Source organism: Scylla paramamosain, chromosome 47, assembly GCF_035594125.1.
Source record: "Scylla paramamosain isolate STU-SP2022 chromosome 47, ASM3559412v1, whole genome shotgun sequence".
NCBI classification, from domain to species: Eukaryota; Metazoa; Arthropoda; class Malacostraca; order Decapoda; family Portunidae; genus Scylla; species Scylla paramamosain.
The window spans coordinates 1790001-1807500 of NC_087197.1; the positions used below are offsets into that span (position 1 = coordinate 1790001).

Here is a 17500-nt window from a genome sequence, read left to right on the forward strand (position 1 = left end):
CCAAGCCAAACCTAGCCTAACTTAACCAAAAAATAAAAAATAAAGTCATTTCTTCGCTTCCTTTCAACTAACAAGCAAACCAAGCCGAGCCAAAACTAGCCTAACTTAACCAAAAACCAAAAATAAAGTCATTTCTTCGCTTCCTTTCAACTAACAAGCAAACCAAGCCGAGCCAAACCTAGCCGAACTTAACCAAAAACCAAAAATAAAAAAAGCCAGTTCTTCCTTTCCTTATAACTTCCGCATTTACTACCTCTGTCCTCTTCCTCCTCTTTATATATTCAAACACCGATAGAATTTCGTATTTCCTTTTATTTCTCACGTGGACTGTTGTGAAATTCTCTCTCTCTCGCTTTATTTGTCACCTCTTGTTGCTAAATATAAACTTTGCGCTTCCCTTACTTCAAATGTTTTTATTTATTTAGTTCGTTTACCCCCCCCCCACCCCCGCTGCTTGTCTATTTTCTAACACCTGTCTTTGTGTGTGTGTGTGTGTGTGTGTGTTCTTCCTTTCGTTTTCTTTTCCACATAAACTAGTAAAGATTCTTCGTGGATATTTTCCTTTTCTTTCTTTCTTTCGTTCTCTTTGTTCTTTTTCGCTTTCTTCATTTGTTTGTTTGTTTATTTGTTTCATATGTTTTCTCTGATTTTCTCTCTATATTTTTCTCTTCTGATTTTCTCTCTATATTTTTCTCTTCTGATTTTCTCTATATATTTTTCTTTCTTATTCTCTCTCTCTCTCTCTCTCTCTCTCTCTCTCTCTCTCTCTCTCTCTCTCTCTCTCTCTCTCTCTCTCTCTCTCTCTCTCTCTCTCTCTGAATTATCCTTTCCTTTTATTCTAGTCCATCCTTTTAACTTTCGTATCTTTTATTTATTTATTTATTTATTTATTTATTTATTTATTTATTTTTGTAACTGCATATTTCTCGACTCCCGCACCACATTTTCTTTTCCCAGGTTTCCCTCTCGGTATTTCCTTATGCCTCTTTCCTTCCCTCGCTTCTCTTGTGGTGGCCATTCCTGTATATTTCTTCAGCCATAGTTTAACCTTCTAGTGACCTTTACGTGAGACCCCCTTCAATTTTTTCCGTTTTCTGTAAAGCTCCTGTCCCCTTTTTTTTCGCGTTTTCTATTTGTTGGTTGGATTTTCGTTGCCTGTGTACGAAAATTGAGTTTCTATGTTGGTTAAGGGAAAGTATAAGATATAATGTTTTTTTCTATGGTATAAATAAGAAAGTGCATTATTTTAAGGGTGTTTTCATGGTTCCAGTGACAGTTTAACAGGCTGTAGTGGAAGTTACTGGGGTTTTCAAGGGTGTTTTCATGGTTCCAGTGACAGTTTAACAGGCTGTAGTGGAAGTTACTGGGGTTCTCAAGGGTGTTTTCAAGATTCCAGCAGTTTAATAGGCTGTAGTGGAAGTTACGAGGGTTTTCAAGGGTGTTTTCATGATTCCAGCAGTTTAACAGGCTGTAGTGGAAGTTACTGGGGTTCTCAAGGGTGTTTTCATGATTCCAGTGACAGTTTAACAGGCTGTAGTGGAAGTTACTGGGGTTCTCAAGGGTGTTTTCATGATTCCAGTGACAGTTTAACAGGCTGTAGTGGAAGTTACTGGGGTTCTCAAAGGTGTTTCTACTTTTCCCTCTATCTGGTACAATTATCGTTTTTTTTTATCATTTTTTACATATATATTACATTGCGATTACATTATTATTTATTTATTTACTTATTTATTTATTTATTTATTTATTTATTTATTTATTTATTTACATTTATCTTCACTGTATTCTCTCTCTCTCTCTCTCTCTCTCTCTCTCTCTCTCTCTCTCTCTCTCTCTCTCTCTCTCAGTGGAGTAGGAAGAGAAAGAGATGACGTAATTCTTTTCTCTCCCCTATTCTCCCTCCTTTATTCCCCTTATTCGCCTTTTCCATCACCTCTCCCCTCTCCCTTTTCTCCCTCCCTCCCTTACCCTCCATTTGCTTGCCCCCATATATTCCATCCTCTCTCTCTCTCTCTCTCTCTACTCTCTCTCTCTCTCTCTCTCTCTCTCTCTCTCTCTCTCTCTCTCTCTCTCTCTCTCTCTCTCTCTCTCTCTCTCTCTCGTGTATTTGCATGTTAGATCTCCTCCCTCCCTCCCTCCTCTACTTGTTCAAACAGCTTACCTCTCTCCTCTCTCTCTCTCTCTCTCTCTCTCTCTCTCTCTCTCTCTCTCTCTCTCTCCATCCCAACCGACTCTCCCCCAACTGCCCCAGCCCTCACGCCCTCCGCCGCCCACAGGTCATCGTCCAGGAGGGCCCACGGGATAACGAGGCGCCGCCGCCCCCACCGGCGCCTGAGACCACTCCGCCGCCCACCATGACAGACCGCAGTGGGCATGGCAACATAGAGAGTCCTTTCCAGATCCACACTACAATGACTGAGGAAAGACAGGTCTCCATCTTTGCACAGCCCGGCATCCTCGCAGGTGTGTGTGGGGGGGTACGGGGTGTTGGGGATGGTAGTTGTGTTAAAAAGACAGACAGGTGTTTATTTTTTGGTAGTTTTAGTGGTGGTGGTTGTGGTAGTAGTGTTGTTGTTAGTAGTAGTAGTAGTAGTAGTAGTAGTAGTAGTAGTAGTAGTAAGCTTAAGAAGACTAGCACCATAATTTTTTTGAAGATGAAACAACACAAGATAGAAAATTATGACTAGCAGCACAGTGTTTGAAGATGAGGTGATGCAACAAGAGGAACCAGCAACACAGTATTTAAGGACAGCCATGTGGACAAGGACTAGCAACACAGTGCAGCAAAACCTCACCAAATCGGACAAATTTTGCGGGTAGACTGACCCAACACAACCAAAAACATGACTTATCCAAACCCAACACTGCATTTGAATACTAAATACAACATACTAAATACTACAAGGACTAACAACAGCATGCAGCAAAACCTCGCCAAATCGGAGTAATTTTTCGGGCAGGCCAATCTAACATAACCAAACAGACACCCAAACCGATTACATTTAAATTCCTTGACCCTGGGGTGTTGAGCAAGCCTCCCTGCAGCACACCAGGCCACACTTGTAACCCTTCACTCTTTCTAGCACCATTTATAGACAGATTCGCGGAGTCTTTCATGCTATCCTTTCCTACACCGTGCCTTGCCCTCCCTTAAAAGCATCGGAGGTAGGCCACATTTGACTTACAGGATTCTGATTTACTGAGGTTTTACTGTAAACATTAGACAGTGGAAGACAAAGACTAGCAACATATTTAAAGAGAAGAAGGACTAGCGTAATAAGGCAACACAGGATAGAGAATAAAAAGACTTACAACACATACATTAAGCCTCCTTTGTGTCGTTACCTAAGCCTATTCATGTGAGACAGTAGAAGATAGAGAACATAAACTAGCAACATAAGGAAGATGAGGCAACGCAGGATAGAGAAGACACTAGACACAATAGAGAAACTAGCAAAACAATACATGAAGCTTCCCACTTACAACACTTAAGGCTATCTATGTGTGACCCTAAGCGCCCTAATGCTCTGACGCCCACAGCCTTCATCGGGGGTGCCGTGGTGGGGTTGCTGTGCGCCATCCTCCTCGTGATGTTCATCGTGTACCGCATGAGGAAGAAAGACGAAGGTTCCTATCCACTGGACGAGCCAAAACGAATGCCCCTCACATCATCCTACTCACCCAACGACAAGGAGATCTACGCCTAACTCATCCGCCCCCCCCCACACACCCATACACCCCCCGCTCCCTCCCGGCACCCTCCCACAGGTGCCAGACAAGCGGTCACACACACACACTTTTCTCATTTCATATCTCCATCACCCGTCCCTTAATCATCCCCTGTCTTTTATCAGCTCCCCTTTTTCAGCTCCCCTTTGTAACCTGCCACCCCTCTCGTCATGCTCACGGCTCCCCCCATCCCTCCCCTGTGCATCCCCCTCCCTCACACCCCCTCACTTTTTTGCCTGGGGTGTGGGGGGGGTGTCTGACATTCTGTACCATGTAGAGGATGTATAGTACAGGAGAGCATAGGTTTTTTGTCCCCCCTCCCCCCCATTTGCCCCCCATGTCCCCCATGCACTAAATGTACACACATACGCACATACCCTCCCCCCATTAACATACGCACATATGTACACATCCTCCCTGCACTCAACGACTGTCCCCTTTCTTAGTGTACACACACATGCATACATACAGACATATTTTTCCGGTCACACATGGTTAATTGTCAGAAGGAAGCTAAGGTTACAGCTCTCCTCCTCCTCCTCCTCCTCCTCCTCCTCCTAAGAAGAAGAAGAAGAAGAAGAAGAAGAATTGACACTAGCATCAGTCTTGTATGTCTGGGCCAAGGTTCGTGACAGAGATAACAAGAGAGATGACAGATTAGTACCAACTCTCAGATCTCACTGTGTCTTTCAACCATCAGACACAGACAAACTACCTTCTGATCTCCCAACTCCTCTGTCTCTTAATGGCCGAGTGTTTCAGAAGGAAGAGACAGGTACATCATTATTAACCTTTCTATTCATCCCTTCACCCATTCACTGCTATTCACATCTTTACATCACTAACACAAACTGACACATTTCCTTATTCTACAGCCACCTCTTAGACATTCCTACAAACTGCAAACCCATTCTTTTCATCCCCTTTCTTGTAGACGCTTATAAAAACACCCCTTATCATTGCATACCACACTGAGAGGGACTGAGAGGGTTACTGTTGGCCATGTGCTTCCTCTAAGGCTCAGTTCAGTGGGTGTCTCAAGCTCAGATCACAACAGGGTACCGAGGGAGGGAGAGAGGGAGCAGCGTGGGTGTTGGTTAAAGCCACAGGCCCCCTCAGCACAAAATTGTCACATTTAAGCTTTGGTTCAGCCCTACAGAGACATACTAACACTATTTTATCCTTCCTGTTTATGCTTATTCCTCCTAACTACTTCTTTCTTCCATCTTGTTTAATGGTCTCCTCCTTTCCTCTCCTTTATCCCATCCTTCCTTTCCTTCTCTTCCTCTTCAGCCTTACAGAGACATACTAACACTATTTTATCCTTCCTGTTTATGCTTATTCCTTCTAACTACTTCTTTCTTCCATCTTGTTTAATGGTCTCCTCCTTTCCTCTCGTTTATCCCATCCTTCCTTTCCTTCTCTTCCTCCTTGCTTACTTTCATCTCTCTTCCCTTTCCTCCCTTATTTTCTTGTCTGTGGGCAGTGAAGGGAAGATAAAGAGGGGAAGTGAAATAGTGATGATGTTCTGTTGACTTGGTGAAGAGTTTGTCCTCATGTTAGACTTTGTGAAAATGTTGTGTTGTCTTTTTGTTTGAACGATCTATAATTTGTTCCTTGAAATTTACGTTTTTTTTTTCTCTTTTTTTTTTTCTTTTTTTTTTCTTTTTAAGTGGAAAATGCACTTGGGATATGTTTGATTCCATGACGATTTAAATGTCTGTTGATTTTGTGGGTCTTGACAACGGGAAGGAGTTATGGGGAAGTAGAGGAAAAGGAGCTGAAAGTTTTGTGCCTCTTGTTGAATGCTCCTACAGTTGAGAGTTATCAAAAGGAGGAAAGGATGGAAGGAACAAAGAAAATAAAAGTAGAAAAAGATGAAAACTTATAGATTAGAAAATAAATAAGGAGAAACAGGAAAAGGAGAATATTTATACATTTCAAAGAGGAGGAAGACGAGGAGGAGGATAATCTACTAGAGACAGTAACCTAAGCAGCCGTCATCCGTCTTTTAATGGGAAAATGAGTCGGCCACCTCCTTGGTCCACAGTGTAAGGAGGAAGCACCACCGAGGCCAGACAGACGGACGGACAGACAGACGCTGCCACCTTCTGCGTGTGTGTAGGAGTGTGGCTGTAGTGTTTTGTTCTTTGCCAAGGTCTACATGTGTCACTAAAATGGAAGACATGGTTTATACAAGGAAGATTTTCTCAATGTTCTTTTGGGATGTAATAAAGAAAATTGAAATGTTTCTTGCTTGTAATTAAGGATTTATTATCATTTTTTTTTATTGATTTATTAATTTTTTGTTATGTTTAATGGGGAAATTTTGTGGTGGATGTTTATTGTTTTGGTATTAAGGTTCAGAGGGGAAAATTATTCAGTGATGCTTGTAATTAGGTGACAGTTAGGGACAGTACACGTGCAATTAAGGGAAACATTGCAGAGTAGCGCGGGAAAACACAGGTGAGGGACGTTTAGGGTAAATTGTTGGTGCTTCACTTAATTAGGGGCAGGTAAGAACAGGTGTTGAGGTGAGGCAGGGAAACAAAGGAACAAATGTGTGTTTTTAATTAAGGCATTGTTTTGTAAAGCCTGGAATATTGGATTCATCACACACACACACACACACACACACACACACACACACACACACACACACACACACACACACACACACACACACACACTCAGAACGTCAAAAAAAAAAAACATTGCAAAATTAACGCTTAAGAAAGGACAGGTTAAAAGAAAATTTAAATAAAAAATAAAAATAGATAGATTTCATGGAGCAGTCAACATACAGTGGGGAAAAATGACAATGGTTTACACACACACACACACACACACGCGCACACATACACACACACTCACCACCTCCTCCAATTCTGTAAAATACTACTCTAAAAAATATTCACAGTAGTCGTAGTAACAATAATAACAATAATAATTACTAATGATAATAGCTATGATAATAATAATAATAATAATAACAATAATAATAATAATAATAAGCTTTGTGACTTATTTTTGTAATCGAAATGATGAATGGTGTTCTGTGTTATGTTTTTCCCCTATTTTTTTTTCTAATTTTTTACCCACCCATTCCCCATCACCTTTTTTGTAGAGTAGGAAAGGGGTGGGGTGGGGTTAGTGGGGTCGGGCAACGGTGGGGTGCAGTTTGGGTCCGAACCACCCCTGTTTTCTCCCCACTAACCTTGTTCTCACACTAATATTGAGGAGAGGTGATGGTGGTGGTGATGGTAGTGGTGGTGGTGGTGGTGATGACTTGCATTTATTACTGTCAGGGAAGGTTTGTGTGTGTGTGTGTGTGTGTGTGTGTGTGTGTGTGTGTAGGGACAATAAAAATAAATAATAATGCAAAAATAAAGAGGAAGAGAGGAATGTGTGTGTGTATATTTGGTTACCTCACACACACACACACACACACACACACACACACATATTATCAGCATATCTCCCAGGCACCTCTCACAACTCTCAGTACCCCATCTCTGTTACCACCACCACCACCACAGCCACCACCACCACCACCATCACCACCACAGCCACCCACACTGAAGTGCCCAACAAAAATATTTCCGAGAATCATAATAAAAAGCACAAATAAACCAGTAAACAAGATTAATAGCAAATGTTACACCTGTTTCCTTGTCAGATTTACAGAAGGCAGACTTACTGTGGATGTAAAAGCAAGGGGAATTATTATTATTTTTTTTCTTCTTTTTGTCATATTTGAACATCATTGAAAAATTTACAAAAGAAAAAATGTAATGGCTGGAAGAAAATATTGTTTAGAGAAGAGTTTTTCTTATTTTCTTTTTCACAAATTGTAACGAGTGCAAAAAAAATATATTGATTGTATAGAAAGTGCGTTTTCCTTTTTCATTGATTTTTTCTCCTTATTTTTTTCCCAAGAGAAGAAGAAAGCTTTCATGTGGTCCTTAGGAGAAGACAACAAATACAGAGGCAAACAGATAGATGGATAAACTTAACTCATTACAAAATTAACTCCAAAAACAAACAATTCTGACTGAGATTACAACAAATAACTATAAATGATCATAAGAAAATAAACAGCAAACATTTTTTTCATTATATTTGCATTGTTTGAATAGTAATGCTTCACTCTATAATAAAGGCAGAAGGAGGTCAGGCTGAGGTCGTGACATTTGACACTAACTTGATCTTTATGTGGGCTGCCGACTGCTTGCCTTTCTTGGAGCAGAGGGAGGGAGAGAAGGAGGTGGAGGTAGTGGTGGAGGTGCTGGTGGAGGTGGTGGAGGGATGGTGAGAGGCCTTTTTGGTGTTGTAGTCTGTGTATCTTGACACATTCTCTTTCTCTCTCTCTCTCTTAAACACCATCCCTTCCCTTCTCTCCCTTTTCTTAACCTTTTTCCATCTTCCTACTTCCTTCCCCTTCCATCCTTCCACACATCCCTCACTCACCCATCCTTCTCTCCCTCTGTTTCAACCCCACTCACCCACTCACCCACTCACTCACTCACAGCCATAGATGTCTCCTGGTAGTCACAATGTCCTGTACAAAGTTTTATATTGACCTTGAGAGACTAAGTGAAGGTGCAGTGAGGAGCAGGGGGCAGTCACTGTGAGAGGAGGCACTCTTGTCACGGGGGGAAGGTCTGCAGAGAACCCTGTGTTATGTGGCCCCGTGTGTGAACTGCAGGTGTGAAATGTTAGGTGAATTTGTGGGTGGGAAACAGATGGGGATAGGTAGACAGGTTTCATAGGGGGGGGACTGCCATGTGTAGGACTGGTGGCTCTCCCTGTGGCTTCCCTTATTTTCTTTCGTTCTTTGTGTTCTCGTGAATCTTGTAGCAGTGTAAGGAAATCTCGCTGTTATGTATCTTTCAACTTTATTGTAACTAATTTTGTAGCCGCGTGCAGTTTGTATTGCATTTATCACGATTATTATTGCTGCTGTTATTATTATTGTTGTTATCAGCATCATTTATACTGTAACTTTATTTTTCTGGTGTGCTTTTTTGCCCTCACTCACAAATTTTTGATAATACTGTTTTATAGGAAGGCCTTGTGTTTACATACTGGTGGTGATATGTGTGGTGATGCTCATTATAACCCTCCCCTTGGGCACTTCATAGAAACACTGTGGACATGATAAGGGAGTCAGGAAGCACTCTCGTATGGGGGGACCCTGGCGTAGATCAACAAAAGGCCCACTGAAGGCACCGGTCCCTAAAGTCACATTGGATATCGCGACCATAACAACTGTCAGGTCCCAGCATCATTTGTTGGTCTGTATGTACGTATGTATGTATGTATACCATCACTACACTGTCCTTGCATACACACGGACGTACATACTGGACTACTGCCATACTGTCGTTGGAATGGCAGTGCTTGCGTTAATTATTCTCCATCAATGGGTTATTACATTCATATTTAATAATTTCTTCATGTCAACTTATAAATGGTAATAATAATGATAGTGATGGTGGTGATGGCAATGGCGGTGCGAGGCCAGGCACTTCAACCCAGTCATTACACCAATTTTTTATGCATATCCCCTTCCTGTCGGGTGAAGGACATAGTGAGGAGGAAGAGAGGAGGAGGAGGAAGAGGAGGAGGAGCAATGGTACTTTCATATTGTATACAGTAATTTCAATATCAGTGTGTGTGTGTGTGTGTGTGTGTGTGTATGTGTAGAGAGAGAAAGAGCTTACTATATGTGATAATGCACCATAAGTCCCATTCATGCTCTAATTTCACTACGTTTTTATTCTCCGTTTCATATTGTAAAGCTCTCCTGTTTCGTCCTCAGCCGCACTGACCCCCATGAGTTGATTTAAAGAATACTGATTAAGAAATGAGTGTAAATGTGGTAATATGAGAAAATACACCAACAGCATTCACAAGAGTACACGAGTATACAAAACTTAACGCAATTTAATGCAAGAAATAAACCAACAACACACACCAAAGATTCTGAATGTACTCAAAACCCGAAAACGAGACAAAAACAAAAAAAAATAGAGCGAACAAACAAATATTACATACAAGACACACAAATGAGACCCGATGTAGTTTGAGACAACACAATAAAACACAAGCAACAAAAGATGATAGAAAATAATCAAATGTAACTCAAAACAACACAATGAACAGACCAACAACAACAGACAACAACAAGCAACAAACAAAGAAAACGGGAAAAGCAACTTGACAATTGAGTTTAATAAAAAGTTAGATTAAATTGATGACAGTGTTAATTAAAAATGACATAAGCTTACATAAGAAGATACAGCTTGACCTGCCAGCTTAAAAATCAGTAAGCTTAAGCAGAACAGCCAGTCAAACTAGAGACATTTTAAGCTTATTACATTTTAAAGTATTAAGCTTAGAAATTTCATATGAAGGTCTGTGTCAGCTTACTAGTGACAAATGACCTGTGTGTGCGTTTGTGTGTATATAAATTTGTGTGCGTGGAATGTTTAAGTCTGTGATGGAAGAAGCTTTGTGTGTGTGTGTGTGTGTGTGTGTGTGTGTATAGCCTTGTGGGTAACTCAAAGGAGGGGATTTGATGTGTGTAGATGTGTTTGTATGTTTGTAAACCTGTGGCAGTTGTACACACACACACACACACAGTAGAGAAGTAGTGTGTGTGTTGAAATAACATACAAAAATCTAAAGAAAACATAATAATTTGCTAATAAAAGACGGGACATTGCAACACACACACACACACACACACACACACACACACACACACCATAAGCATCACTTTGCAATTTTTTTTTTTTCAAGTAGGAGGAACCATCGGCCAAGGGCAACAAAAATCTAAAAAAAAAAAAAAAAAAAAAAAAAAAAACTAAGATGCCGGTTCCTGCACAGTGCCCTCTACTCATTATTTGCCATTTACATCTACATAAATTACGACTAAGGCACCATACACCAACCAACACCCATAACACCATACACAGCAACACCCGGGGAGGTTTTGTACGCCGTAGAAATCTCTGAACCCTCCCACAAGGTCACGCCAACATCCACCACCACCACCTCCTCCTCCACCACCTCCTCCTCCTCCTGGGTGTGAAAAGAGTTTATTATTATTTTCTACTCTGATTCTTGGGTGGTATTCCCGCGAGGTCCAACTTTGTACAGGATATGTTTGTTGTAATGTACACACACACACACACACACACACATGATAGGGGTAATTGGTAAGGGAAAAAAGTGTGTGTGTGTGTGTGTGTAGAGAGAGAGAGAGAGAGAGAGAGAGAGAGAGAGATTTAATCCTTACTCGCTCACTTTACACAGCCTGAGAGAGAGAGAGAGAGAGAGAGAGAGAGAGAGAGAGATTTGTAATCAGTAGTTTTGGCCCCTAACACACACACACACACACACACACACACACACACACACACACACATCAAGCCGTGCATAGAATTCATGCAAATAAAAAAAAATAAGAACAACAACAACAACAGAATCAGACATAACACATACTGAACCATATAAAAAAAATAAAAAAATAAAAATAAATTAACAAATAATAATAGAAAGTTAAAGAAATTACACTATTGCACTAAAATATAAATAATGTTTACCTGTACATGTGTCTGGGATTAGCTCACACACACGCGCACAAACACACACACACACACACACACATACACACACACACACACACACGTCTGTACATAGCTAGCAGCCTACAAGCAACCCTCTGTATAGGCTCCTTTTGTACTTGTATAACTGACAAACTGTAGGTAACATGTGTTTAATAAGTAGTCATTGGAAATTAAAACAAAAAAAAATATATATATATGGATGTCTGTATTTCTTATCCTGCAATGCTGTAAGGGGCTTCGGGGACACTGAGAGGGGAGGGAAGTCAATTTATTTAAACGTGTTGTATTTTTAAGAATTTTGTGTTTTTTTTTTTTTTAGGTATTTTGGAGTATTTTTGGTATTATTATTATTATTATTATTATTATTATTATTATTATTATTATTATTATTATCATTATTTATTTATTTATTTATGGGTATTTTACGGTGTTTTTTTTTTTTTAAAGGTGTTAGATGTTTTAGGTATTTTGGAATATTTTATGGATATATTTGGACGTTCAGACTATTTTGGCAATTTTAGAGAGTATTTCTGATATTTTTTGGTATGGCTGGGTGACTTTTATAATTTGGGGTGTTATTTCCGGTATTTTTTGGGGGTGTTTTTATGTGTATTTTGGGATATTTTGGTTATTTTATTTATTCATTATTTTTTTTGGGGGGAAGGGAGAAGCAAATGTAAAGATCGGGTTTTTAGTTTGTATTGGCGTGTTTGTGTGTGCCGCCTGGATTGCGTGGTAAGCTTGATTGATCGGTTAATTGATGTGGCGCCGCAACATCGTGGTCATATGGCGCTGCTGTGAAACATTTAAAGCAGCAAAGATGTCAGGTTAAGATATTGCTATTGAATACAAAATTATGGTAATTATGGTAGATATTAAAATGCAGTAAAAATGCGAATATATTAAATGAAGCGGAATGAACCAACGGAAACTTAAGTGTCAGAAAATAAGTGGGCTCGTATTTCAATGAATTAATTTAGTTTAAAGTGAGGGTTTACTGACCCCACTGACCTAAAACATTAATGGATGGTGAGCCGTATAACATTCCTTTACTAATCGAAATTGCACATGATTCGCAATTCACTGTAGGAAAAGCTTACAAAAAAAAAAAAATAAATAAATAAATAAACGACGCAGGCCTTGGGTAGCTATAAGTATCATTACAAAGACAGACACAAGAGGAGGAAGAGGAAGAAATACCCCTTTCTCTCCCCCACCCACATTCACCATGTCCAGAATCAACAGGCATGAACGAATACTGCATTTCAAGAGCTAGTGACCATTATAAAGGAAAATAAACGCACAAGAGGAAGAGTAAGAGAGAACATACCCTCCTCCTCTACCCCCACCCACCCACTCAACCCCACTCCCTCCATGACAGTTTAAAATCTACATTAGGAGATAGAGAAAACAAAGACGAGGAAGAAGGAAAATATACTCTCTCCCCTCCCTTCCCTTCTCCCAACACCCGCCATTACAGTTTAAAATCAACATACATAAATATTGCATTTAAAACCCCACGAGAGGAAGAAGAGGAAGATACAGCCCTACCCTCCCCAACCCACCATCACCCGAGCATCCCCTGTCCAGAGTCCGCCATGACAGCAGTGTGGCGTCAGAAGCCAAAGCGAGAGGAGGTGCGTTGCTGCTGCTCCTGAGGCCCACCTATGTAACATGATGTGTGAGTGTACTGAGGTGCTTGATGTGACCACTAGCAGCACCAGCACATCACGGCCACCAGCATGAGCAGCGTGAGGAACATCAGTGAGCTGCTTCCTGACGAGCCCATTAAAGACCCATTTGAGAAGGAGATACATTTTAACAATACCGTCAGAGAATATATTGTAAGTATTTCCTTTGGGGGGCTTGTTTGGGGCTGTTTACTTTATAATTACCACAAAAATCTCACCTGCTTGATTTATTCCTTTAATTTCCACCTTCTTGTTTTGGTGCGTGTTAGGTTAGGTTAGGTTATTACAGGCATCGTATTAATTGTTTTTCTCGTGTGTTTGGTTAGGTTAAGTTTGTATTTCTGGTGTTTTGTTGTGTGGGTGAGTTTGGCTGTCTGTGTTGCGTCTAGTGTCTGTCTATCGTGTCAGGTGAGAAGCAGGTAAGGGAGTATTTTGTTTATCTCGATTTTGGTAGCTATCATGTTTTCTTTATTTTATTTATTCTCTTGTTACGGTGTTTTTTTTATGCGTGTTTGTGTTTGTTTTGTGTAGCAGATGGTAGGTTAGGTCTGGTTACATATTTTCCGCCCCTTGTAGTGTTTCTCTGGTGTTTATTTTGATAACATTGAAGTAACATAAGCGTTTCCGTGCAAGGGGGTAAGTTAGGTCAAGTTGAATTAGGCTTTTTATTAATTCTCTTCACTAATTTCATGGCTAACCCTTTTCTTCTTATTTTTGGTCAGACATAAGTAGTCAGTCTCTTTTATTTATTTATTTATTTATTCATTTTAATTATTTTAGGCTTGGGCTGTTTCTCGTATTCGTTTAATTTGTATTTGTTTGTTTGTTTGTTTGTTTTTTTTGGTGGGGTTTTATTAATGAATGGATGTGTGTTTGTATTGTGGGTAGGAAGTGATTCACTCCATCTACTTTTTATATATTTATCCATCTGTATGTCTGTCTATTTATTTATTTTTATGGTGGCAGTGCTTGGGTGTCTGTGTGTCTGTCTGTCTGTCTGTCACTCTGAATTTTCATGCATATTTTGTCTGTTTTTTTATATATTTTGAGTGTCTTGGTTTATCTCTTTCCTTTTATCTTCTTTTTCCTCTTAGTGATGCTTGAGTGTGCCTGCTTTTAGAATGTGGGGTTAGTTGTGTGTGTGTGTGTGTGTGTGTGTGTGTGTTTGTGTGTGTTGTCCTAGATGTTTAGAGCTTATCTTAGCTTATCTTGTGTCGCCTCATGTGTTTTTTGCTGTTCTAGTGATTCTGTACATCAACGAACTTAATAATTACTCGGACGCAAGCAGACTGGAAGCGCAATCATTATTTCCCCTCGTTTCCCTCATGGCCACAAAGGAGGAAAGGAGAAAAAATATCAACACATGAATTACAAAAGCAAACACAATATTCTCAAGGGGACATCTGTGCATTCCCTTCCTGTCTCCCGTGCCCTTGTTGTCGCAGAATGCACCGCCAAGTTATCACTCGTTGCCCTCGGACGCTCCTGGCTCTCCGGAAAGTTGGTGTGGGAATGAAAGTGGGATTATGGAAAATTTGAGGCTGTTAGGGTATTGTCTGACTTGGTGGCGTGTGTTACTGTGAGGTCTATTTGTGGTATTAGTTGCCTGGAAAAGAAAGAAAGGGAAAAAAAAACATTTACTACAAGATAGGTTTTTTTTTATCTACCACTTCTGTCTAGGTTTTTTTTAATCTACCACCTTCTGTCTATCCTCTTTCATCTCCTTTTCCTCTAGGTTTTTTTTATCTACCCCTTCTGTCTAGGTTTTTTTTATCTACCACCTTCTGTCTATCCTCTTCCATCTCCTTTTCCTCTTTTCCTCCTCCTCCTCCTCCTTGTTTTCTCCTTTTCTTCCTCCTTTACTCACAAAATCCTAATTCATACTCATTTAACCTCCTCCTCCTTTGTGTTTTTCTCCTTTTCCTCCTTCTCTACTCACAAAATCTTCATTCATACTTATTTAACTTCCTCCTCCTCCTCCTCCTCCTCCTCCTCCTCCTCCTCCTCCTCCTCTACTCACAAAATCTTACGTGCCAAATGACCTGACCCGCCCATGCTGTGTGGGGAAGTGGTGGGCTGTGTTAAGGTCACCGTGTCACCGTGCAAAGGTCACGCTGGTGGGTAGGAAGGCCACTCAGTGCAGGATCCCTTAAGGTTGTGCCTGCTGCCGTCATGCATCACACACACACACACACACACACACACACATAGATAGATATATTAGTAGTGTTATGTAAACCTTGCACAGACATAGACAGACAGAGAGGATGATAATAGACAGGAAATAGTCATTTATAAGCCTTGAACAGATAGATAGATAGATAGATAGATAGATAGATAGATAGACCATGCACTAAATAGACATGTGAATGGACAGACAGACAGACAGACATTTGGACCCTTACACTACACACACACACACACACACACACACACACACACACACACACACACACACACACACACACACACACACACACACACACACACTAACCTAACCTAAACCAAGAATTAGATTAGACAAATAAGTTCATGCAAACGGACAGACAGACAGACAGACAGACAGACATACAGACATACATACAGACAAACTCTTATCTCAGTGGTCTTTGCTTAACCCTCTTTGTTGCTCTGCTTATCAATTCTGTATTTTCTTAATTTATATTATATTATATTATTTATTTATTATTATATATACAGACAGATGTACACTATTTTGATGTTCATGTATAGATTTACAACAGGCATCATCATCATCATCATCATCATCATCATTGTTATCATTGTTTTTGTTGTCATTTTGTTGTTGCTGCTCTTGTTTTACTTCTTATTGTTATTTCTCTTATTCTTATTCATTTTATTCACATTCATACTTATTCATCTTATTCATTATTCTAAGTATCTTTTCCTTTCCCTCCATCATCATCATTATCATCATCACCATCACCATTATTTTTCATTATTGTCATTTCTCCTCTTTATACTCTCCATTACATTACCATTTCTCCTGTCTATCTTATTCACCTACCATCATTTCCTTTTCTTTCATCATCATCATCATCAACATCATCACTCTTCCAGCTCTTTTTCCCCTCCATCTCAAAAATTCCTAAACACAAACATCGAAACCCTTACACCGACTCGTACCCAAACGTGCCTCGTAGTAAGTGTCTTGTTTACAGGTGTCAGATACTTAGCACATGTGTCATGCAAGACTAGACTGACTATTGTGTGGCTTCAGACAGGCTGGCGGGGTTGTAGTGTGGCAGGGAGGCGGGTGGGAGTCCGTAGCATGCTCAGAGGAGGAGAGGAGGAAGGAGGCATGATAGAAAAGGAATAACAGGTGTAGGAAGGAAGGAAGGAAGGAAAGGGATGTGATAAGAGGAATGACTGTGCAGAAGGGAATGAAATAAGGAGACAACAAGGAAACACTAATGAAGAACGGAAGGAAAATGCAAGAGAAGGAATTACTGACGCAGGAAAGAAGGAATGAAGGAAGAAGACATAATAGACAAGAAATGACATGCAGAAGACAAGATAATATGGCATAAAAAGGAAGAAGAAGAGAAGGAGGAGGAGAATATGAAAGAACAGTTAAGAGATGGAAGGCAGGAAGGGAAGGAAGAAGAGGAGGAGGAATGAAAAGAGAGACGTGAAAAAGCAGAAGAAATGAGTGAAACAAGGAAACAAATCAAAATATACATTGTAGAAAAAGAAGAATAACTGGTGGAGTGTTTTTTTTTTATTATTTATTTATTTATTTATTTATTTATTTATTTTATTTTTTTTTTTGTGTGTGTGTGTGTGTATTAGGAACACTTGCATGGAGGGTGTGTGTTGTCAGGTTAGTGTTGCTAAGTGGTCTGTTGAGTGTGATGAGTGTTGAGGAGGTGGTAAATATTTGGCAACACTGATCTGATGGAGAGAGAGAGAGAGAGAGAGAGAGAGAGAGATCAGATTACAGGAAGCAAGCAACCAATACATGAGAGAGAGAGAGAGAGAGAGAGAGAGAGAGAGAGAGAGAGAGAGAGCACATGCATAAGTATTCAGTTCATTAAAAGATTCATCTCACCATTTTGTTTACATTTGTTTATATTAGTGATCTTAATGGAGACTGGTGCAGCTGTGAGTGTGTCCATCTGTCTGTTTGTCTGTCTGATGTGGCTCCAAGTGTATTAGACTGATGTAGGTGTTTGTAAGTGTATTGATGTATGTGGGGTGTGTGACGTGTGGCTGTTTGTATGTGTGTATGTGTGTGTGAGAGAGAGAGAGAGAGAGAGAGAGAGAGAGAGAGAGAGAGAATTACCTTTGAGCATGTGTAAGTACATCAAACTAATATGACGTGTGTTTGGGTGGGCGTGTGCATGTATGTGTGTGCGTGCGTGTGACCAGTGACATGGCAAGTGGGTCATACCAATCGATACAACCATGAATCAGTAAGTG

At 40.2% G+C, this 17500-nt stretch overlaps 2 protein-coding genes across 3 annotated transcripts in view; both read left to right on the forward strand.

Moving 5' to 3' along the window:
• The window catches only part of LOC135095026 (syndecan-like), a 59793-nt gene extending 53577 nt beyond the window's left edge, over positions 1–6216 (forward strand). For both annotated transcript variants that reach the window (XM_063995653.1, XM_063995654.1), the window contains 2 exons: positions 2277–2463; positions 3541–6216. In XM_063995653.1, the coding sequence (XP_063851723.1) occupies positions 2355–2463; positions 3541–3707 (276 nt within the window). In that variant the 5' untranslated portion in view covers positions 2277–2354 and the 3' untranslated portion in view covers positions 3708–6216. The remainder of the gene's footprint in view (positions 1–2276; positions 2464–3540) is intronic.
• Positions 6217–12958: 6742 nt separating this feature from the next.
• The window catches only part of LOC135095027 (protein LMBR1L-like), a 34231-nt gene continuing 29689 nt past the window's right edge, over positions 12959–17500 (forward strand). The window contains exon 1 of the mRNA XM_063995655.1: positions 12959–13210. Coding sequence (XP_063851725.1) covers positions 13109–13210 — 102 coding nt within the window. The 5' untranslated portion in view covers positions 12959–13108. The remainder of the gene's footprint in view (positions 13211–17500) is intronic.